Source organism: Ranitomeya variabilis, chromosome 4 (genome assembly GCF_051348905.1).
Source record: "Ranitomeya variabilis isolate aRanVar5 chromosome 4, aRanVar5.hap1, whole genome shotgun sequence".
In the NCBI taxonomy this organism is placed as follows: domain Eukaryota; kingdom Metazoa; phylum Chordata; class Amphibia; order Anura; family Dendrobatidae; genus Ranitomeya; species Ranitomeya variabilis.
Window position 1 is genome coordinate 732243753 of NC_135235.1, and position 25589 is coordinate 732269341.

At 42.7% G+C, this 25589-nt stretch overlaps 1 protein-coding gene across 2 annotated transcripts in view; it reads right to left on the minus strand.

The window, feature by feature from the left end:
* Nucleotides 1-2703: 2703 nt before the first annotated feature.
* LOC143767945 (uncharacterized) overlaps nt 2704-25589 on the minus strand; it is a 39160-nt gene continuing 16274 nt past the window's right edge. Inside the window, exons 2-8 of one of the 2 annotated variants that reach the window (XM_077256492.1) lie at nt 17823-17972; nt 17514-17693; nt 17307-17430; nt 17126-17223; nt 16804-16894; nt 3167-4639; nt 2704-3082 (exon numbers count right to left, since the gene is read on the minus strand). In XM_077256492.1, the coding sequence (XP_077112607.1) occupies nt 2955-3082; nt 3167-4639; nt 16804-16894; nt 17126-17223; nt 17307-17430; nt 17514-17693; nt 17823-17972 (2244 nt within the window). In that variant the 3' untranslated portion in view covers nt 2704-2954. Of the gene's footprint in view, nt 4640-16803; nt 16895-17125; nt 17224-17306; nt 17431-17513; nt 17694-17822; nt 17973-25589 lie in introns of both variants that reach the window. The other variant, XM_077256491.1, reaches the window with a different exon arrangement.

Here is a 25589-nt window from a genome sequence, read left to right on the forward strand (position 1 = left end):
TCCTCTAGAGCAGTGATGTTTTTGGCTTTTCGCTTGGCAACACGGACTTTCAACTCCCTCCAAAGGTTTTCTATAGGGTTGAGATCTGGAGACTGGCTAGGCCACTCCAGGACCTTGAAATGCTTCTTACGAAGCCACTGCTTCGTTGCCCTGGCGGTGTGCTTTGGATCATTGTCATGTTGAAAGACCCAGCCACGTTTCATCTTCAATGCCCTTGCTGATGGAAGGAGGTTTGCACTCAAAATCTCACGATACATGGCCCCATTCATTCTTTTATGTACCCGGATCAGTCGTCCTGGCCCCTTTGCAGAGAAACAGCCCCAAAGCATGATGTTTCCACCACCATGCTTTACAGTAGGTATGGTGTTTGATGGATGCAACTCAGTATTCTTTTTCCTCCAAACACGACAAATTGTGTTTCTACCAAACAGTTCCAGTTTGGTTTCATCAGACCATAGGACATTCTCCCAAAACTCCTCTGGATCATCCAAATGCTCTCTAGCAAACTTCAGACGGGCCCGGACATGTACTGGCTTAAGCAGTGGGACACGTCTGGCACTGCAGGATCTGAGTCCATGGTGGCGTAGTGTGTTACTTATGGTAGGCCTTGTTACATTGATCCCAGCTCTCTGCAGTTCATTCACTAGGTCCCCCCGCGTGGTTCTGGGATTTTTGCTCACCGTTCTTGTGATCATTCTGACCCCACGGGGTGGGATTTTGCGTGGAGCCCCAGATCGAGGGAGATTATCAGTGGTCTTGTATGTCTTCCATTTTCTAATTATTGCTCCCACTGTTGATTTCTTCACTCCAAGCTGGTTGGCTATTGCAGATTCAGTCTTCCCAGCCTGCTGCAGGGCTACAATTTTGTTTCTGGTGTCCTTTGACAGCTCTTTGGTCTTCACCATAGTGGAGTTTGGAGTCAGACTGTTTGAGGGTGTGCACAGGTGTCTTTTTATACTGATAACAAGTTTAAACAGGTGCCATTACTACAGGTAATGAGTGGAGGAAAGAGGAGACTCTTAAAGAAGAAGTTACAGGTCTGTGAGAGCCAGAAATCTTGATTGTTTGTTTCTGACCAAATACTTATTTTCCACCATAAAATGCAAATAAAATGATAAAAAAACAGACAATGTGATTTTCTTTTCTCAGTTTGTCTCACATAGTTGAGGTCTACCTATGATGTAAATTACAGACGCCTCTCATCTTTTTAAGTGGTGGAACTTGCACTATTGCTGACTGACTAAATACTTTTTTGCCCCACTGTATATATATATTTATATTTTTTTCTTTATTTAGGAATTTTTATTTTTTTTGTACACATCTAAAAACATTTTTTTTTACTTTGTCCCAGCGGGGACATCACTGTATAGTGACAGATCGCTGATCTGACACTTTGCAGAGCACTATGTCAGATAAGCGATCTGGCGTGCCCTGCTCCTTGGTTACCAGAGCCTGCTCTGGACCCGGAAGTAGTCCCTGCGGGACTCAGAAGTAGCCCTGCAGCCATTTTGGATCCGGGGCCTGCAAGGACGAGACGCTCGGTACAAGGTGAGTACATCGCCTTGTACCAATCGTCTCAGGGAAGCACGCAGCGAGCCCCCTCCCTGCGCGATGCTTCCCTGTACCGCCGGAAAACTGCGATCATGTTTGATCGTGGTGTGCCGGGGGTTAATGTGCCGGGATCGGTCCGTGACCGCTCTTGGCAGATAGTTCCGGATGTCAGCTGCGATAGTCAGCTGACACGCGGCCGCGATCGGCCATGCTCCCCCTGTGAGCGCGGCCGATCGCGTATAACGTACTATCCCGTCACTGAGAATTAAGTCCCAGGTCACCCTGACGGGATAGTACGTCATGGGATTAAGGGGTTAACATTACAAAAAAAATAATCAACATACAGTATGTGAGGATGGTGATTACTGTACATACCGTAAGGTAAGGAGAAGATGCTCCTCTGCGGATATGCATTTCCGCATCCTGGTATCCTGATACGTGATTCCTGGACGTACTGTCTCCAACAACATATCAAAGGTGGATATTGTCATCCGACAGTAGTTGTAGAATTTTCCCAGATGTGTCCGCAGAGCTGAATAGAGCCTGTGAAAATGCCCTTTAGTGGTGCGTTGCTGCAAAAGTCAATGCACCCACATTCTTCTTCACGGATCAACTATTACAGGGTATGGCTGGCCAAAGCGGCGTGACAAGTCCCAATTAAATAACACCCGCTGAGTTGGTGTGAATTGCAGGAGGTCAGACATGTTGCACAAGTAACACCACAACACCTACCCAAGTACAGCAACAAAATGGCCATATGGGAGGGTTTCATCTGTTGTTGAGGCCTTAAATAGGATTAGGCTGATGATTTCAATTATTTTCAGGCCTCAAAACCGTTAACAGGTCCAATTTGTGAATTTGCGTAAAAAAAATTAATTACGGATGGCATACGGATTACATACGGAGGTAAACATGCGTAAAATACGCTGCCACACCCTGCCTATGGATGACATACGGATCATTATTTTGGGAATATTTCTGCGTATTACGCATGTAAAATACGGACCGTATTTCCCTACGCTGAGTGTGACCTCGGCCTAAGAGTGCTTCTCTTTCCAAGCTGAGGTAGTAATGGCACCGAAGTGGGACGATGAGCCCTTCGATAAGAAATGCAGGAATGCGAATCGCGACATCAATGGATCAGCACCGGCATGGAAGGAAAGTATGAGTGTTTTTATTGTAAAGAGACCAAACATGAGAAATGAGAAGGTACAATTTTCAGTTAAAACAACATTCTGAAGATGAAAAAGGCTTCTCCCCTGCGTGACTTCTCTGAAGTTTATTAAAAGTTAATTTCCATGTAAAATATTTCCCGCATTAAGAAAATGCTTCTCCCCCGTGTGAATGCTCAGATGGCTAAGAAGAGATGATTTCTTCTCAAAACATTTTCCACATTCTGAACATTAAAAAGACTTCTCTGTGTGAATTCTATGGTGGCTATCAAGAAGTACTTTCTTGTTAAAACATTTCCCACATTCTGAACAGGAAAAAGGCTTGTCCCCTGTGTGAGTTCTCTGATGTTTGATAAGACCTGATTTATCTGTAAAACATTTTCCACATTCTGAACACGAAAATGGCTTCTCCCCTGTGTGAGTTCTCTGATGTGTGATAAGACCTGATTTATCTGTAAAACATTTTCCACATTCTGAACACGAAAATGGCTTCTCCCCTGTGTGAGTTCTCTGATGTGTGATAAGACCTGATTTATCTGTAAAACATTTTCCACATTCTGAACATGAAAATGGCTTCTCCCCTGTGTGAGTTCTCTGATGTGTGATAAGACCTGATTTATCTGTAAAACATTTTCCACATTCTGAACAAGAAAATGGCTTCTCATTTGTGTGACTTCTCTGATGTTTGATAAGACTTGATTTCTGGTTAAAACATTTTCCACATTCTGAACATGAAAATGGCTTCTCCCCTGTGTGAGATCTCTGATGTGTGATAAGACTTGATTTCTGGTTAAAACATTTTCCACATTCTGAACAAGAAAATGGCTTCTCATTTGTGTGACTTCTCTGGTGTGTAACAAGATAGGATTTACAGCTAAAACATTTCCCACATTCTGAACAGGAAAAAGGCTTCTCCACTGTGTGGGTTCTATGGTGGTTATCAAGACTCACTTTACTGTGAAAACATTTCCCACATTCTGAACAGGAAAATGGCTTCTCCCCTGTGTGAGTTCTATGATGTCTGATAAGCCCTGATTTATCTGTAAAAGATTTTCCACATTCTAAACATGAAAAAGGCTTCTCCCCTGTGTGAGATCTCTGATGTGTGATAAGACTTGATTTCTGGTTAAAACATTTCCCACATTCTGAACAGGAAAATGGCTTCTCCCCTGAATGAGTTCTCTGATGTGTGAAAAGACTTGATTTCTGGTTAAAATATCTTCCACATTCTGTACATGAAAATGGCTTTACCCCTGTGTGAGTTCTCTGATGTCTAACAAGAGTTGATTTCTCTGTAAAACATTTTCCACATTCTAAACATGAAAAAGGCTTCTCCCCTTTGTGAGTTCTATGGTGGCTATCAAGATTTGCTTTCTTGTTAAAACATTTCCCACATTCTGAACAGGAAAATGGCTTCTCCCCTGAGTGAGTTCTCTGATGTGTGATAAGACTTGAATTCCGGTTAAAACATTTTCCACATTCTGAGCATGAAATGGTCTTCTCACTTGTGTGACATCTCTGGTGTGTAACAAGATGTGATTTATGGCTAAAATATTTCCCACACTTGGAACAAGAAAATCTATTCTCCACTGTGTGAATGTTTTGATATTTAAGAAAAGACTTGTCGAGGGGAAAATTACTTACATATTCTGAATGTGAAAATGGCTTCTTTGCTTTATTAGTTTGTTTTTTAATGCTTATTTTGTGACTTAGATTTTCCTCAGAGGTCGGTAATGAATCAGAAGACAGGACCTGTTTCAAAAGATCAGATGGTAGATCTTTGCTACGAAAGGATGATGGTATATCTGGAGTAATGGCATTCACTTCAATTGTATCCTGTGTAATCTCAAATCGTAAATCATCGGATTTAAAAATTGAAGCTGTCAGCTGTTCCTCTGATCTCCTGGTACAGTCATCTGCCAAGAATAAAACCAATTATTATTTTGAATAAAATCTTTGAATCTTATATTTTTTAACATTTCTTCTTAAACTATCTGTAAACATGCAAGTTATGTCAAAAAAGTTTAATTATTCACCAAGACAATGACATTTCACAGTCTGATAAAAAAACCTCATAGCATGAACCAGTAGAGCGTGGTGTTCGACTGTTTGTTCATTCTGCCTCCCAAATGTAGGTGAAAATAACAATAAATACTTCTACTCATCTCACAAAAAACAAGCCCCACTCGGGTCCATCATCTGCCATAGGAAAAACAGAAGTTTCCACATTATTAGTGGCTCAAAAGCTCTTGAAAAGCAACATGATTTCCATAAACCAATTCAGCAATATCCGCTCTCCCAAAGTCAAATCTTTTCCTCACTTCTGAGCCTTGCAGTGTGCCCCAACCACATTCAACATCCATGTATTTGGCAATACAATATTGAGAAGAACCCACTTCATTTACGGTGTGTCTCCTGGAGCACAATCTGGGCACTATTTGTTGGGTAATAAAATGGCAAATGTGCAATTTTCACTCTCCAACATCCACTCGGTGCTAATTTCCAGAAAGTGGCTGTGAAGTCAAAATAGCCACTACTCCTAAAGATTAATTCCCTTAGGGCTATAATTTCCAAAACTGAGCCACTTTATTGGGTTTTCTACGGCAATGGTTTTCTATTTTGTCATATTAGGACTTCTGAAAATGATGTGTCACATTTTTTACTGGATCTGCTCCTGCAATGTCTGTTTCTGCCACCAGGTGCCGCCTTATTCATTCTGCAGGCAGCGCTGGTGACGCAGGAGATATAGCAACCAGAAACCGGATGGCACAGGCTCTGTCCTTCCAATAAGATTAGGTTGCCTGGGACCTGTAGTATCATCCAGTCTAGCAGTATGGGATTGTGTGGTGTCCAACTGAAGTAATCTGCTTCCTATTCTCTTCATACAGGTATATAGCTCATTCAACTACTGCATAGATCCTGCATGTCTCGAGTCATTTCTATTCCATGTCGGCAAGAATATCTAATGGTATATAGTTTCTTCTTCTTACTCTGCCTTTCCCTTAATGCTGTAAGGTCATAGTAACATAGTAACATAGTTAGTAAGGCCGAAAAAAGACATTTGTCCATCCAGTTCAGCCTATATTCCATCATAATAAATCCCCAGATCTACGTCCTTCTACAGAACCTAATAATTGTATGATACAATATTGTTCTGCTCCAGGAAGACATCCAGGCCTCTCTTAAACACCTTGACTGAGTTCGCCATCACCACCTCCTCAGGCAAACAATTCCAGATTCTCACTGCCCTAACAGTAAAGAATCCTCTTCTATGTTGGTGGAAAAAGCTTCTCTCCTCCAGACGCAAAGAATGCCCCCTTGTGCCCGTCACCTTCCTTGGTATAAACAGATCCTCAGCGAGATATTTGTACTGTCCCCTTATATACTTATACATGGTTATTAGATCGCCCCTCAGTCGTCTTTTTTCTAGACTAAATAATCATAATTTCGCTAATCTATCTGGGTTTTGTAGTTCTCCCATCCCCTTTATTAATTTTGTTGCCCTCCTTTGTACTCTCCCTAGTTCCATTATATCCTTCCTGAGCACAGGTGCCCAAAATTGGACACAGTACTCCATGTGTGGTCTAACTAGGGATTTGTACAGAGGCAGTATAATGCTCTCATCATGTGTATCCAGACCTCTTTTAATGCACCCCATGATCCTGTTTGCCTTGGCAGCCGCTGCATGGCACTGGCTGCTGCAGGTAAGTTTATCATTAACTAGGATCCCCAAGTCCTTCTCCCTGTTTGATTTACCCAGTGGTTTCCCGTTCAGTGTGTAATGGTGATATTGATTCCTTCTTCCCATGTGTATAACCTTACATTTATCATTGTTAAACCTCATCTGCCACCTTTCAGCCCAAGTTTCCAACTTATCCAGATCCATCTGTAGCAGAATACTATCTTCTCTTGTATTAACTGCTTTACATAGTTTTGTATCATCTGCAAATATCAATATTTTACTGTGTAAACCTTCTACCAGATCATTAATGAATATGTTGAAGAGAACAGGTCCCAATACCAACCCCTGCGGTACCCCACTGGTCACAGCGACCCAGTTAGAGACTATACCATTTATAACCACCCTCTGCTTTCTATCACTAAGCCGTTTACTAACCCATTTACACACATTTTCCCCCAGACCAAGCATTCTCATTTTGTGTACCAACCTCTTGTGCGGCACGGTATCAAACGCTTTGGAAAAATCGAGATATACCACGTCCAATGACTCACCGTGGTCCAGCCTATAGCTTACCTCTTCATAAAAACTGATTAGATTGGTTTGACAGGAGCGATTTCTCATAAACCCATGCTGATATGGAGTTAAACAGTTATTCTCATTGAGATAATCCAGAATAACATCCTTCAGAAACCCTTCAAATATTTTACCAACAGTAGAGGTTAGACTTACTGGCCTATAATTTCCAGGTTCACTTTTAGAGCCCTTTTTGAATATTGGCACCACATTTGCTATGCGCCAGTCCTGCGGAACAGACCCCGTCACTATAGAGTCCCTAAAAATAAGAAATAATGGTTTATCTATTATATTACTTAGTTCTCTTAGTACTCGTGTGTGTATGCCATCCGGACCCGGAGATTTATCTATTTTAATCTTATTTAGCCGGTTTCGCACCTCTTCTTGGGTTAGATTGGTGACCCTTAATATAGGGTTTTCATTGTTTCTTGGGATTTCACCTAGCATTTCATTTTCCACCGTGAATACCGTGGAGAAGGTGTTTAATATGTTAGCCTTTTCCTCGTCATCTACAACCATTCATTCCTCACTATTTTTTAAGGGGCCTACATTTTCAGTTTTTATTCTTTTACTATTGATATAGTTGAAGAACAGTTTGGGATTAGTTTTACTCTCCTTAGCAATGTGCTTCTCTGTTTCCTTTTTGGCAGCTTTAATTAGTTTTTTAGATAAAGTATTTTTCTCCCTATAGTTTTTTAGAGCTTCAATGGTGCCATCCTGCTTTAGTAGTGAAAATGCTTTCTTTTTACTGTTAATTGCCTGTCTTACTTCTTTGTTTAGCCACATTGGGTTTTTCCTATTTCTAGTCCTTTTATTCCCACAAGGTATAAACCGCTTACAGTGCCTATTTAGGATGTTCTTAAACATTTTCCATTTATTATCTGTATTCTTATTTCTGAGGATATTGTCCCAGTCTACCAGATTAAGGGCATCTCTAAGCTGGTCAAACTTTGCCTTCCTAAAGTTCAGTGTTTTTGTGACTCCCTGACAAGTCCCCCTAGTGAAAGACAGGTGAAACTATACAATATTGTGGTCGCTATTTCCTAGATGCCCGACCACCTGCAGATTTGTTATTCTGTCAGGTCTATTAGATAGTATTAGGTCTAAAAGTGCTGCTCCTCTGGTTGGATTCTGCACCAATTGTGAAAGATAATTTTTCTTGGCAATTAGCAGAAACCTGTTGCCTTTATAGGTTTCACAGGTTTCTGTTTCCCATTTAATATCCGGGTAGTTAAAGTCCCCCATAACCAGGACCTCATTATGGGTTGCAGCTTCATCTATCTGCTTTAGAAGTAGACTTTCCATGATTTCTGTTATATTTGGGGGTTTGTAACAGACTCCAATGAGAATTTTGTTACCATTTTTCCCTCCATGAATTTCGACCCATATGGACTCGGCATCCTCATTCCCTTCGCTAATATCCTCCCTTAAAGTGGACTTTAGACAAGACTTTACATAGAGACAAACCCCTCCTCCTCTCCAATTTTTACGATCCTTTCTAAACAGACTGTAACCCTGTAAGTTAACTGCCCAGTCATCGCTTTCATCTAACCATGTCTCGGTTATTCCCACTATGTCAAAGTTACCTGTAGATATTTCTACTTCTAGTTCTTCCATCTTGTTTGTCAGGCTTCTGGCGTTTGCGAGCATGCAGTTTAGAGGATTTTGTTTTGTTTCAATCTCCTTGCTGTGGATTCTTTTAGAAATGTTCTTACCTCCCTTCTGAGTATGTTTTCCTGGGTCTTCTTTGTTCGAGTCTAATGTTTTTCTTCCCGTCCCCTCTTCTTCTAGTTTAACGCCCTCCTGATGAGTGTAGCGAGTCTTCTGGCGAATGTGTGTTTCCCAGGTTTGTTGAGGTGTAGTCCGTCTCTGGCGAGGAGTCCATCGTACAAGTAATTCACACCGTGGTCCAGGAATCCGAATCCTTGTCTGCAGCATCGTTTTAGCCAGTTGTTCGCATCAAGGATCCTGTTCCATCTCCTGGTGCCATGCCCGTCTACTAGAAGGATAGAAGAAAACACTACCTGTGCATCCAGTTCCTTTACTTTCTTCCCCAAGTCTTCAAAGTCCTTGCAGATTGTCGGTAGGTCCTTCCTTGCCGCTTCATTGGTGCCAACATGTATCAGAAAAAATGGGTGGATGTCCTTGGAGCTGAAAAGCTTTGGTATCCTATCGGTCACATCCTTGATCATCGCACCTGGAAGGCAGCATACTTCTCTTGCGGTTATGTCCGGTCTGCAGATGGCTGCTTCTGTGCCTCTCAGTAGTGAGTCTCCCACCACCACCACTCTTCGTTGCTTCTTGGCTGTACTTTTTGCTGTCACTTGTTGCTGTACCTTTTCTTTTTTGCTTGCTGGTAGTGCTTCATCCTTAGGTGTGCCATCTTCATCCTCTACAAAGTTTTGATATCGGTTCTTCAGTTGTGTGGTTGGTGATTTCTCCATTGTCTTCTTGCTTCTTTTGGTCACATGCTTCCACTCATCTGCTTTTGGAGGCTCTCTGACACTTTTTTTCACCTTCTGTGACCAGTAGAGATGCTTCTGTTCTGTCTAGGAAGTCTTCATTCTCTTTGATGAGTTTCAAAGTTGCTATTCTTTCTTCCAGACCCCGCACCTTTTCTTCTAAAAGGGCCACTAGTCTACACTTCTGACAGGTGAAATTGGATTCTTCTTCTGGTCGATCTGTGAACATGTAGCACATGCTGCAGCTCACCATGTAGGTTGTCACATCTGCCATGTTGCTCCTAGATCCTGCTGACTTGCTGTGTGTTTTCCTTCTTGTGTAATCTACTCAGCCAAGCTTTCTTGCAATAATGTCCTACAGGCAAAAAAAATCCTTACGGCGCGCGGTTTGGTGATGCTTTCCAAACAGCTGGTCCCGGCTGTACCCAACGATCTTCTTGCTGAGGGAGACTCTTCGCTTTTCCCAGAAGGCACCTGGAATATGCAAATTATCCTCCTCAAGCTTGAATACCTGGTTTCATGTAACTTTGTCAAAGAGGTTTATGATCCATGTAGGCCTGCAAAGTTGTTTAATTGTCTCTCCATTTATTGTCTCCTGCTGTCTTAACTTGGTTGATTGATTGCTAACGAGGTAAAATAGTGATAGATCTAAGAGCAAGCGTCCTCTATATTCAGTCACAGCTTGGGGATGCATTTATGTAGGGGTGGCATTTATCTACATTTATTCAAAGTACATTTTTCAAAGTATCTTGCAGTTATACATGGCAGTTAGAAAGGGCAGGGAACAGGTAAGACTAGTTTCACACTAGCGTTTACCTGATCTGTGGCAGGCTGCAGACTTCCTCCGTGAAGCCCTGCCCTCGGCCGCAACTCCGCCGCTAGCCCCGCCTACTTCTGCATGCGGCCCGCATGCGACCTCCGTACCCATCTTTAACATTAGGTACGCAGGTCGTGCCACTGTATGCGGATGCTGCCGCATGCGTCGTTTTGACGATGCGGCGACCAGCGTAGGACGCAGCCTGTAGCATTTTTTTTCCGCATCGTCAAAACGACGCATGCGGCAGCATCCGCATACAGCCACACGACCTGCGTACCTAATGTTAAAGGTAGGTACGGAGGTTGCATGCGGGCCGCATACAGAAGTAGGCGGAGCTAGCGGCAGAGGTGCGGCCGAGGGCGGGGCTTCACGGAGGAAGTCCGCAGCCTGCCGCAGATCAGGTAAACGCTAGTGTGAAACTAGCCTAAGACATTTAAACAAACCTATTCCCAGTACATTTGAAATGCAACAAATACTCACCATATGCATTTTTATCATTTATATTCTGGTTGCTGCATTCACATGGAGCGCCCCCACACCGCCGCAGGGCCGAGGGGTACCCGGTACCGGGCCTATCAGAGTCTCTGTCCTCTGGGGTTCGTGGTCACGGTGGCTAAGCCCGGTCCGTGGCCCTGTCAGTCAGTGGGGGACGTCCGGATCGATGAGTAGTGATGTAATGGTCGTGTAACGGTGCAGTTGTGGGGTGCAGGTCGCGGTAAATAACGAGGACACCAGGTTGCAGTCTCTTTACCTCTTTACTGAAGATCTCCGGGTCCTCAGTCCAGAGTCCAGATCACCAGGCTGCGCAAGTCCGGTCGGTCCAATGGCACCTCCAGAGTTCTCTTTACAGGTGGAAATCTGTGCCTTCCTTCTAGCGCTATGTGTTGCGGTCCTTCCCTGCTGTGCTTACGGAAAGTCCCCACAACTGTTGTGTCTGTTTCTTAAGTTCCCTCACAACAACTCGATTAACTGATCTTCTGCTAATCTTCCGTCCCTCCCTGATGTTTCGGTTAGAACGGCACCCGTATGACGGGTAGGCTCGGAGCTCTTCCGGGACCCTAGAGTCGCCCCTCTCCACAAGTTGCCCCCCAAGACTGCATAGGTGATTTAGGTGAGACAGCCCGCCTTAGACTGACTGTCCTGCCGCTGTTTAGAGTATTGCTTGAAGCTGAATATAGAAATACTCCCTCGGCGTTCCGGCCACCGGTAGTGCGCCTCAGTAGGATGTTGCCTCGGTCTCACAGCATAACCCCCACTGGTATTCTCCTCTTTGCATTGATCTCGTTTCTCACTCAGCACAATCTATCTCGCTTCTAGTCCTTTCCTGGGCACCGCCGCTTCTCTGTGCAGGCACGGTCCCGTTACGTTCGTTCAATTGCCAAGCCTCCGTCAGGATCCCACCCCTGACAGAGGCCCTACCAAATCTTCTTCCGCAACACCTTCTGCCACAAGGTGTTGCCTGGTTCCAACCCAGTCAGCTTTCTGTCTAACTTCCTGCCTGACCCCCAGTTTTACCTGTGTGTGGAGAGTGGCCTAGTAAATAGAACCCTTAGCTCCCCCTGGAGGCCCGGCAGTGAAATGTATTGGTGTCTGTGATACCTGCTCAGATGAACTCTTTCAGTGCCATCAGACGTACCATAGCTCCCCTTAGTGGCGGAGCCACAGTACTGCAACGACCAGGACTCTGGGGCGCTGCACACACACATCCACCGTGCATGCATTAATTCTTTACACTTCATCCACATCGGCCCCTCAGTCCTCTTCTCTACTATGTATAGCATTCACGCTCTTTTCACATTGCTAAACTGCACAGATCCATTCAGTCCCACCATTCAACAGAAGAGACGCTTTTACAAGTCTCTTAACCATCTGCTCACTCTTTCTATCCTCCTTCTCCTAGTCGCAGGAGATATCTCTCCCAACCCTAGACCCTCATGTTATAGTAAGTCGCACCCCTCTACTGCTACATTCAGAAACCCCTCAAACCTCATTAACATTCCCTGTGTGTCTTGGGTCTCTTTTAATTGTGCCCTTTGGAATTCTCGCTCAGTGTGTAATAAACTCTCCTTCATCCATGACTTCTTCCTTTCTGATTCTCTTAACCTTCTGGCTCTTACCGAGACCTGGATCCAGCAGTCAGACACCACCGCTGCTGCTGCCCTTTCATATGGTGGACTACACTTTTCTCATACCCCAAGATCGGACAACAGAGCAGGTGGAGGCGTTGGTCTGCTCCTATCACCCAAATGTACCTTTCAGGTTATCCCTCAAGTACCCTCACCTATCTTCACTTCTTTTGAGGTCCATGTCAGACTATACATCCCTTCTCCATGTGTGTAGCAGTTGTGTATCATCCTCCGGGCCCCTCCCATCAGTTCCTGGATCACTTTGGCATCTGTCTTCCACATTTTCTCACCTGCGACATCCTAACCCTCATCATAGGAGACTTTAACATCCCCATTTCTTTTTCCCTCTCCCCATCTGCTACAAACCTTTTATCTCTAACCTCCTCTTTCGGCCTCTCACAGCATACTAACTCTCCTACGCATGAAGACGGAAACTCCCTCGACTTGTTCTTCTCCCGGCTTTGCTCAGTGTATGATTTTCCAAACTCCCCTCTCCTGCTCTTGGACCACAACTTTCTTTCAATCTCGGGTAAGAACTGCCATCCTGCTCAGGTCACCCCCACTTTCCATACTTATAGAAATATAAGTGTGCTGCTACATACTTAGGCTGTTAACTGGTTCATGCAGCTTTACATGAACACCCGAGCCTTACACTATGGCTGGTCCAAATAACTAAAGCAATTGTTACCATCCACCTCTCGTGTCTCCCCTTTTCCTCATAGTTTGTAAGCTTGCGAGCAGGGCCCTCATTCCTCCTGGTATCTGTTTTGAACTGTGATTTCTGTTATGCTGTAATGTCTATTGTCTGTACAAGTCCCCTCTATAAGTTGTAAAGCGCTGCGGAATATGTTGGCGCTATATAAATAAAATTATTATTATTTATTATTATTATAAATATACAGGCCATTAACAGCCAAAATCTTATGAAGAACTTGCAGTCATCATTGGCCCCTATCTCCTTCCCCCCATGTCCTGACTCTGAACTGAAGCATTATAATGAAACACTGCAAAGAGCCCTGGATGAAACCGCACCTCCTATACATAGAACAACTCAGCACAGATGGCGACAACCCTGGCACGCGCTGCAAACACGTTTCCTCCAGGTGCCCCGAACATCTGTGGAGAAAATCCAATCTATCCATTATAAGTTTATGCTTAAAACATACAACACTGCCCTTCACCTCTCCAAACAAACCTATTTTAACACCCTCATCACCTCACTATTCAATAACCCTAAACGTCTCCTTGACACTTTTCATTCCCTACTCAACCCAAGAGTGCAGGCCCCAACCACGGATCTCCACGCTGACGATCTGGCCAATTAACTCAAAGAAAAAAAAATTGACCCTGTCTGACTGGAAATTTTCTCCCAATCCCCTCATACCATGCACTGTCCTCCCTCCCCTCCTCTAGCTCACTGTCTCTGATTTTGAACCAGTCACAGAAGGCTTTTTGCATCTTCTCACCCTATTACTTGCACCAGTAACCCTATTACGTCAAATTTCCTCCAGTCCCTTTCCGCTGCTGTCACCACTCACCTAACAAAAATATTCAACTTCTCCCTCTCTCTTTTGGTATCTTTCCTTCCTCATTTAAGTATGCCATAATACATCCATTACTTAAAAAACCATCTCTGGACCAAAACTGTGCCGCTAACTATAGACCTGTCTCTAATCTTCCCTTCAACTCTAAAATCCTCAAACGCCTGATCCACTCCCGTCTTATCCGCTATCTCTCAGATAACTCTCTTCTCGACCCTCTTCAATCCGGTTCCCGCTCTTTACACTCTACTGAAACTGCCCTCACTAAAGTATCTAGATTTAGCTGTTAGTAAATCATTAATGGTCACTACTCCATGCTAATTCTCCTGGATCATTCTGTAGCATTCCACTTAGTGGATAATCAGCTCCTCCTCACTATGCTCTGCTCCATTGGCCTCAAGGACATTGTTCTCTCCTGGTTCTCCTATCATTCTGTCTGATCCTTCACTGTATCTTTTGCTGGTTCCTCCTCCTCTGATCTTCCCCTTACTATTGGGGAAGTAACTAGGCCCCCTCATTTGAATACTGCCCCTATTGGACAAACAATCAGTAGATTTGGGTTCCAGTACCATCTCTATGCTGATGACACCCAATTATACACTTCTTCTCCTGATATCACGCCTGCATTTTAAGAAAACACTAGTGATTGTTTTACCGCTGTCTCCAACATAATATCCTCCTTCTATCTGAAACTGAACCTGTCAAAAATTGAACTTCTTGTTTTTCCTCCCTCTACAAAACTACCTTTGTCTGACATTGCCATCTCCGTGTGTGGTTCTACCATTACTCCCCAGCAACATGTCCACTGTCTTGGGGTCATACTTGATTCAGAGCTTTCATTCACCCCCCACATCTGATCACTGGCTCGCTCTTGTTATGTGCACCTCAAAAACATTTCTAGAATTCGACCTTTCTTACTTTCTATGCTGCAAAACTCTTACTGTCTCTCTTATTCATTCTCACCTGGACTATTGTAACTCTCTACTAATCGGTCTTCCTCTTACCGAACTCACCCCTCTCCAATCTGTCTTGAATGATGCAGCCAGGATCATATTCCTCACCAACCCTTACATCGATGCCACTGCCTTGTGCCAGTCATTACACTGGTTACCCATCCTCTCCAGAATTCAGTATAAACTTATCACTCTCACCTACAAAGTACTCCATGGCTCAGCACCACCCTACATCTCCTCCCTCGTCTCAGTCTACCACTCTACCCGTGCCCTCTGTTCTGCTAATGATCTGAGAATAACATCCTCAATAATCAGAACCTCCCACCCCTGTCTCCAAGACTTTTCACTGGTTTTTGCCAATTTTTTGGAATGCGCTACCCAGGTTTATTCAATTAATTCCCAATACCCACAATTTTAAACGTGCCTTAAAAATGCATCTCTTCAGACTGGCCTACTGCCTCAACACAATAATCTAACTATCCCCTGTGTTGCCCTTTCAAAATTTTTACCATAACCAGGTTCTTTGTATCATGTTCTCAAACTCTTTATTTATTTAATAGCCCTCTGCGTCTGTACTGTTACATACTTAGACTGATAACCGGTTCATGCAGCATTACATGAACACCCGATTTCTTACAAAATGTAAAGTGCTGCGGAATATGTTGGGGCTATAGAAATAAAATTATTATTATTCCTGCTTCAGCCAATTGGAAAACCCCACGCCCTACTAAAACTCAAAGCATATTGCCGGAAGCTGCCAGGTACAGCCTTGTTCTCTGTTTCAGTCATCTGTGCTCGGCTTCTGTATCTGGTTCCTGTTGTGACCCTGGCCTGTTTACTGACTACTCTTGCATCTTCTAATTTTGTATTTTCTCTGCCCTCCTGGTTGTGACCTAGCTATCTGACCATGCTTTTTGCCATGTCACACCACAGAACAGCAAGTAAATTTAGACCTCGGGCTACCACGAAGATTACAGGTTCACACAAGTTATATCCTTAACAACAACGTATGCATGAGGGGCAAGCTCCAATACTAAACAGGACTTAGCACTCATAGTAGCTCCAATGGTCCATCATAAATGAGTGCGACCAGAAGAGTAGGGAAAGTATTAGTGCCCCCATTTCAGGGGAGATTGTGGAGTAATCGGAATTCCTTAGGATTATAAACATAATGGAATTTATGACGTGGGGTGAATCCATGAAACCAGGACTCGAGCCAACACATCTCCTGCAGGGGTGAATAACTGTATATTACAGCCATGAACCACGCACAGCTTAGAGATATATCATGGCACAGGTGTGATGTTTTTATGTAGTTTCTCATGACCCTGTCTAAAGTTAGCCAATTTTCAATTGTAAAGTCAGAATAAAGGGAAACTCTGTTGGTTATTGTACAGAAAGTCACACTTGGCCTCACTGCACATTTAATGTTACCGATCACAAAAGCAAAGTTTGGCCAGAAAGTCTGGACCTGGTCTTGTAGGGATCATATGAGCACATTCAGCAGCACAGAAGGGAGATTCATCCAATAAGATATCAGGGATCTAGAAAGCCAACAGCATCATTACCATACACTTTCTCTTAGAGGCCATTTTAATATTTTTCTTCATGTGATTTTCTAACTTGTCAGCACGTTCTACGTACACGGTCATTTGGCTTTTAAGTTTACAGATCTGTGCAGATAACGGTCAGCGTCTTCTAATCCCAGGGGGTAGGTGGAGCCTCCAGGTTGTAACTTCTATAGAAAAGGGCTTTCAATGACCAACGTCATTTGAACCCTTTTGGGTGGAGGAACATATTGTGGTCTAGCGGCAAAATGGTGATCACACGATTGTGATACGGCCGGACTACACCACCGATAAAGCAGCCACAGCCGGTGACTGAGAAGAATCTGTGACTTCTCTATATTTAGTGGTTACTACTCACCTGGCCAGTTATAAGTAGTAATCTCCTCTTTACATCGCTCATCATCTCTCATATAGGCCTCTGTAATATTAATATGGGTCAGATCTTCACCCTAAAATAAATATTGTAAAAGTCACAGACAGATTGAGAATTCACAGCTATCATCATCTCTAATCCTGCCATCTCCATTCTTCTCATTACACAAGTAAAAAAAAAATATATAATATTGGTGGATAAAACAAGACTAAGCATATAATATTGGTGGATAAAACAAGACTAAGCACAAGACCTTCACCACCATCTACACAATATATGGGAGATATCATGACACCTCTCTATCTACCTGATGATCCCGAGGAACATTGGGATCTTCTTGTTTACAGTCCTGTGGAAGAAGAGGATGGGGACATCTCTCTGGTGTTGTCATCTTCCTGGATAGATCTGGATGAAACGCATACAGGGACTGAATTCATTCTTTACATACAGATAATTATAGGCCGTGTGTATTTAGTCCTGTCTGTTACCTGCTGATGTGAGGGGCTGGGGAACCTCCATCATGACGTCCTTGTACAGATCTTTGTGTCCTTCTAAAAACTCCCACTCCTCCATGGAGAAATAGACAGCGACATCCTGACTCCTTACAGGAACCTGACACATACAATGATACCGTCATCCCCCCGATCCCTTCATAGCATTACTGTATAATGTCCCAGCATTCCCAGCAGTGTCACCTCTCCAGTCAGCAGCTCAATCATCTTATAGATGTGTTCTAGGATCTTCTGGTCATTGATGTCTTTGTGTATTATGGAGTGAGGTGGAAACCCCGTGATTGGGCTCAGGGGTCTTCCCCATCCCTCAGACACAGGGTCCTGACAGCGCTCACTAGAGGTCTTCTTCACTACTGTGTAATCCTGGTTATGGAGAGACACATTAATAAATCTCACTACAAACATTTCCAGAGTCCTCACCTCTCCAGTTCTGTCCATCTGTTATTCCCATAGATAAGAATGATGTAATGTGACGTCATCAGAATCTCTCACCTCTCCAGTAAGCCGGAAGAGGATCTCTAGGGTGAGGTGTAATATCCTCTCCACCATCTTGTCTCTGTCCATATCCATCATTGATGAGTAAATCAGGAAAATTCTCTTATATAGAAGATCTTCACTGAGAGGATCCGATATTGTAGAGACCTGAATGGAGAAGATGAGCCGATGTAACATCATAAGAATCCTGTGTAATAATACAATTACTGGAGATAATAAGGGAAACATATGAGGAGATTTATTATTTTACAGTATTTAGTTTCCTTCTTTCCATCTACTAATAAAACCTATATATTTAGGCCACAGACAACAAGCAGTTTCTCCCTCGGAGTCGGCAGCTGAATACGTTCCTCATAGACTCATCTTCCATAACGCTAATTCTCGTCTCATTTACCGACCCTGGAATCGGCATTAGTAATACTGCAGGAGATATTCATTACATGTGACAGGAGAAATAACTACTCCATGATGAGGACGACATCTTCATCTTCTACTGCGGCTCTAGAAACAGATTTGTCCAGAGTCCGTCACTGACTCCATCCCCACCGGCCGTCTATATAAAGGTTTCCCATCTTCCCCGCACTGTAATCTTCCATCACGTTAGATCTCAGCTCTGATTCACACACAGAAGTTTGAGGCTTTTATAAAAGCTTGTTTGTTAGGCTAGTTTCACACTAGCGTTTTGAGGAGCTGCGGAGGCCTGCGTTGTTTTGACGATGCGACAAAAAAAAGAAATTGCTACCAGCTGCGCCCTACGCTGGTCGCCGCATCGTCAAAACGACGCATGCGGAAGCATCCGCATACAGCCGCACGACCTGCATACCTAATGTTAAAGATAGGTACGCAGGCCGCATGCAGAAGTAGGCGGAGGTGAGGCCGAGGGCGGGGCTTCACAGAGGAAGTCCACAGCCCTCCGCAGCTCCTCAAAACGCTAGTGTGAAACTAGCCTAAGAACAACAAGATAAGTTATTTGATGATAATCTCTCAACGTACAGTGTTTTTTTTTTCTAGATTTTTTTTTTTTTAGCATTTTCCTATACGTTTCCGTATATTACATGAAAAAACACCAGAAAAAAACAATACTGTGTGAATATTACACTGTGTAGGGGCCCCGTACTATGAGAGTAATACATGCTTCTTTGGTTCCCATCTTTCATAGTTGTATCATTTGTATCTATCAGCGGAAAAGGAAAAAAAAAAAAAACATTGTGATTCTTAGGGTATATTTCCACGGTCAGGATTGCATCAAGATTTGCTCAGGATTTGACGCAGGTAAAATCTGCACCAAATCTGCACCTGAGGTCACTGGCAGGTTATCTGAGTTTTTCATGCAGTTTTTGATGCATTTTTTGTGCGGATGTGTGTGTATTGTAAGCTAAATAAAGATATACCAAAAAAAAAGAATTGTGATGTCATTTCTTGTCCAACCTCTTCATTTACATACTCCATTAAAGAATAATGTTTAGACACACAGATAGATCTAATCTATTTATTATATATCTATCTATCTAGCTCTATCTAATCTATCTATCATATCTAGCTCATGTATCTATTGTATCTATTTACATAGATAGATATATTTATAGATAGATATATCGGTAAATAATAGATAGATATGATGGATAGATATGATAGATAGATAATAGATAAATAATAGATGGATAGATGATAGATAATAGATGATAGATATGATGGATAGATAAATACCAAGCCTGCTGTTTAGTAATAAACATAATAAAATCATAATAAAGAGTTAGGCTGGGATCACACATGTGAGAAACTCACGCGAGTCTCCCCTCAATACCCGGCACTGCCACCGGAACTCGGGACCGGAGCATTCAGCTGCATAGAAATACATAGAGCCGCATACTCTGGTCCCGAGTGCTGACGGCAGTGTCGGGTATTAAGATGCGAGACTCATCCGAGTTTCTTGCATGTGTGATCCCGGCCTTAAATAAAGACACACACAAGAAATCAGCGTTAGGCCGGGGTCACACTTACAAGAAACTCACACGCGTCTCACCTCTATACCCGGCACTGCCACCGGCACTCGGGAGCGGAGTGTGCGGCTGCATGTATTTCTATGCAGCTGTATCGTAGAATAATCCGAGGACCACTAGTAGTCAATGCCAAAAATTCTTTTATTAATTAGATATTGTGACCAGTCATATACTGCACCAACGTTTCGGCCAGTGAGGCCTTTGTCAAGGTGATTATCTACAAAATAATGACATAATGAAAACAAGCCAAAATATTCATCAATATAGAGATCAAAAAATAAACTGGTCTATCATCCACCAGAAACACATTTTAGATAATGAAAAAATGCAATTGTGTGTCAATAAATATACATACATACACAAACGTATAAGTACGTGTATATCTGACTGCAGACATATGTAACGTGTCATAGAGATTTAACAATGAAAAAATATTCAATAGAGACGCCACCATATAGCAAACGTCAGTTGTGGAGACTGCGAAATAAAAAATAATGACAACAATTACTACACATGGTTAATATCAAAACATTACAGGTATATCCCAAAGTTCAGCAGATACACTAAAGAGGTCCACAAAAGTGAAAACAAGTAGTCCCATCTTACACCTCAAAGAGTGATGTAACAAAGATGACGGTATACTAGTATTTACTGTGGGGAAATCCGATAAATAACCATAGTCAATACGCCAGTAAATGTATAGTGAAAGAAAAAAAGAATCCCCAAAGGGAGGTGAAATGTTACCTGTTCATGGAATCCTGTGTGCATCGGGGTAAGCCACTGTGGTGCAAATGTGCCGCGTGTTACAGACCGCCGCCTATTTATGATGTAAAAGCGCCGATGACCGGAAGAAGGACACTGCGTGTAGAGTAAGAGCGCAGGCGCAAGAAGACCTAGTGGCGCATGCGTGTTAGAGGCTCAGGGACAGAAGAGTGTAAATCCAATAAGGCTTTTTTCACACTTCCGTCGGTACGGGTCCGTCGCAATGCGACGGGCCGATGTACCGACGGATGTTGTGAAAGTTTTGCACGACGTGGGCAGCAGATGCAGGTTTTCGACGCATCCACTGCCCATTCTGCAGTCTGGGGAGGAGGGGGCAGAGCTTCGGCCGCGCATGCGCGGTCGAAAATGGCGGACGCGATGGACAAAAAACGTTCACTTTAATTTTTTTGTGACGATGGTCCGCCAAAACACGACGGATCCATCGCACAACGGACACGACGTGTGGTCATCCGTCGCTAATACAAGTCTATGGGCAAAAAACGCATCCTGCGAGCACATTTGCAGGATCCGATTTTTGCCCAAAACGACGGATGCCAAACGACGGAAGTGTGAAAGAGGCCTAAGCCTCTCTTTATTTTAACTTCATTATTGGGTTACCACCCCTTCTAGCCATGGGTATATTCTCTATTACCTGATAGTGTAACTGCGAAATCTTGTGATTGTGAGAAAGTGTGAAGGTATAGGTAACATCGTCCTCTTACAACGGATGGTAGATTTGTGTTGTGAGATGCGGCCTCATATGTTGGGTGGTTTCTCCAACATATCTGAGACCGCAAGGACACTTAATGAAATAAATAACATATGAAGAGTCACAGCTATTATAGAAAGAAAGAGAGGCTTATTGGATTCACACTCTTCAAACTCTAGAACCATTTGGCCTAAACAGAGAATACGAGGTATTTTATTGAAGGTTGGAACACCGCTTTCTTTTGTTAATTTCATGTGGTGCTTTTTTCTTCTCCAATTCGTGTTCTTGACATTATTTACAGGACGTCACAGGTGACATGTGCATATGGATGTCTCTTTTTTATATACAGGTCCTTCTCAAAAAATTAGCATATAGTGTTAAATTTCATTATTTACCATAATGTAATGATTACAATTAAACTTTCATATATTATAGATTCATTATCCACCAACTGAAATTTGTCAGGTCTTTTATTGTTTTAATACTGATGATTTTGGCATACAACTCCTGATAACCCAAAAAACCTGTCTCAATAAATTAGCATATCAAGAAAAGGTTCTCTAAACGACCTATTACCCTAATCTTCTGAATCAACTAATTAACTCTAAACACATGCAAAAGATACCTGAGGCTTTTATAAACTCCCTGCCTGGTTCATTACTCAAAACCCCCATCATGGGTAAGACTAGCGACCTGACAGATGTCAAGAAGGCCATCATTGACACCCTCAAGCAAGAGGGTAAGACCCAGAAAGAAATTTCTCAACAAATAGGCTGTTCCCAGAGTGCTGTATCAAGGCACCTCAATGGTAAGTCTGTTGGAAGGAAACAATGTGGCAGAAAACGCTGTACAACGAGAAGAGGTGACCGGACCCTGAGGAAGATTGTGGAGAAGGACCGATTCCAGACCTTGGGGAACCTGAGGAAGCAGTGGACTGAGTCTGGTGTGGAAACATCCAGAGCCACCGTGCACAGGCGTGTGCAGGAAATGGGCTACAGAGAAGCAGCACTGGACTGTTGCTAAGTGGTCCCAAGTACTTTTTTCTGATGAAAGCAAATTTTGCATGTCATTCGGAAATCAAGGTGCCAGAGTCTGGAGGAAGACTGGGGAGAAGGAAATGCCAAAATGCCTGAAGTCCAGTGTCAAGTACCCACAGTCAGTGATGGTGTGGGGTGCCATGTCAGCTGCTGGTGTTGGTCCACTGTGTTTCATCAAGGGCAGGGTCAATGCAGCTAGCTATCGGGAGATTTTGGAGCACTTCATGCTTCCATCGGCTGAAATGCTTTATGGAGATGAAGATTTCATTTTTCAGCACGACCTGGCACCTGCTCACAGTGCCAAAACCACTGGTAAATGGTTTACTGACCATGGTATTACTGTGCTCAATTGGCCTGCCAACTCTCCTGACCTGAACCCCATAGAGAATCTGTGGGATATTGTGAAGAGAAAGTTGAGAGACGCAAGACCCAACACTCTGGATGAGCTTAAGGCCGCTATTGAAGCATCCTGGGCCTCCATAACATCTCAGCAGTGTCACAGGCTGATTGCCTCCATGCCACGCCGCATTGAAGCAGTCATTTCTGCCAAAGGATTCCCGACCAAGTATTGAGTGCATAACTGAACATTATTATTTGATGGTTTGTTTGTTATTAAAAAACACTTTTATTTGATTGGACGGGTGAAATATGCTAATTTATTGAGACAGGTTTTTTGGGTTATCAGGAGTTGTATGCCAAAATCATCAGTATTAAAACAATAAAAGACCTGACAAATTTCAGTTGGTGGATAATGAATCTATAATATATGAAAGTTTAATTGTAATCATTACATTATGGTAAATAATGAAATTTAACACTATATGCTAATTTTTTGAGAAGGACCTGTATATGTAAATATATATACAGTACATGTATATAGGAATATACTATTTCTCTTTATCCTGTTAAAGAAATATGTATGTATCAGTAACACTAATGGACTGGTAGGCTTATCAGGATTTCCATCTCATATGTAGAATGTTATAGGTTTTCACAACAATTCTATAAGAAGGTAATGCATATTTTTCTTGTTTCTCTCTTTTAGCTATAATGCAGAGGTGCACTTTTCGGGTGCAGGTTGGTTTCCTATATGGGTGTAGACATTTCTGTTTATTATGCGGTAGATCTCTGTAGTCATTTACACAAACTTAATATTTAATGTCTCTCTATTCACTCATCTCCATATACCATCTTCCCTCCACATTCTGACAATATTAAACTTAAGGTCCTTTTTCCTTTCCCTATTCCTACTATATTTATCTCCGGATTTACATCCATACACCTTTTTTCTTTTACGTATAATGACAGCGCTCTTTGTTGATCCCTTCTTCACATATAGGGAGCAAGCGCTCTGGTTCCATTCCTTTTTGTATATATAGTAGCGCTATCATCAGAGTCGCTCTAGATTGCCCCACTTCCGTCCCTGAGCCTCTAACACGCATGCGCCACTAGGTCTTCTTGCGCCTGCGCTCCTACTCTTTACACGCAGTGTCCTTCTTCCGGTCATCGGCGCTTTTACATCATAAATAGGCGGCGGTCTGTAACACGCGGCACATTTGCACCACAGTGGCTTACCCCAATGCACACAGGATTCCATGAACAGGTAACATTTCACCTCCCTTTGGGGATTCTTTTTTTCCTTTCACTATACATTTACTGGCGTACTGACTACGGTTATTTATCGGATTTCCCCACAGTAAATACTAGTATACCGTCATCTTTGTTACATCACTCTTTGAGGTGTAAGATGGCACTACTTGTTTTCACTTTTGTGGACTTCTTTAGTGTATCTGCTGAACTTTGGGATATACCTGTAATGTTTTGATATTAACCATGTGTAGTAATTGTTGTCATTATTATTTATTTCGCAGTCTCCACAACTGACGTTTGCTATATGGTGGCGTCTCTATTGAATATTTTTTGGTTGTTAAATCTCTATGACACGTTACATATGTCTGCGGTCACATATACACGTACTTATACGTTTGTGTATGTATGTATATTTATTGACACACAATTGCATTTTTTCATTATCTAAAATGTATTTCTGGTGGATGATAGACCAGTGTATTTTTTGATCTCTATATTAGTGAATATTTTGGCTTGTTTTCATTATCTACAAAATAATATGACATAATCACCTTGACAAAGGCCTCGCTGGCCGAAACGTTGGTGCAGTATATGACTAGTCACAATATCTAATTAATAAAATAATTTTTTACATTGACTACTAGTGGTCCTCGGATTATTCTACGATATCGCATTATTTTTCTGAGGACTCTGCTGCATTTTGTACTGTCAACCCCTTATCCTATTCTTTCTATGCAGCTGAACACTCCGGGCCGAGTGGCGGCGGCAGTGCCGGGTATTGAGGCGAGAGACTCGTTTGAGTTTCTCGCAAGTGTGACACCGGCCTTAAAAGCAATATCTATTTAATTTAAAAAAAAAATTGAAAAAAAAAAATTAAAAAATGGTGTGGGCTCCCGTGCTATTTTCTGCGCCAGAGAGGAAAAGCCAAAGACTGGGGGACCGATGTTTGTAGCCTGGGAAGGGGTTAATAATAATAATAATAATAATAATAATAAATAATTTTATTTATATAGCGCCAACATATTCCACAGCGCTTTACAAATTATAGAAGGGACTTGTAAGTACAGACAATAGACATTACAGCATAACAGAAATCACAGTTCAAAATAGATACCAGTAGGAATGAGGACCCTGCTCGCAAGCTTACAACCTATGAGGAAAAGGGGAGACAAGAGAGGTGGATGGTAACAATTGCTTTAGTTATTTGGACCAGCCATAGTGTAAGGCTCAGGTGTTCATGTAAAGCTGCATGAACCAGTTAACTGCCTAAGTATGTAGCAGTACAGACACAGAGGCTATTAACTGCATAACGTGTATGAGAACATGATGCGAGGAACTTGATTATGTTTGTTTTTTGTTTTGTTTTTTTAATAGGCCACACAGGGATAGTTAGGTTAATGCGTTGAGGCGGTAGGCCAATCTGAACAAATGAGTTTTTAGGGCACGCTTAAAACTGTGGGGATTGGGGATTAATCGTATTAACCTAGGTAGTGCATTCCAAAGAATCGGCGCAGCACGTGTAAAGTCTTGGAGATGGGAGTGGGAGATTCTGATTATTGAGGATGCTAACCTGAGGTCATTAGCGGAGCGGAGGGCACGGGTAGGGTGGTAGACTGAGACCAGAGAGGAGATGTAGGGTGGTTCTGAGCCATGGAGTGCTTTGTGG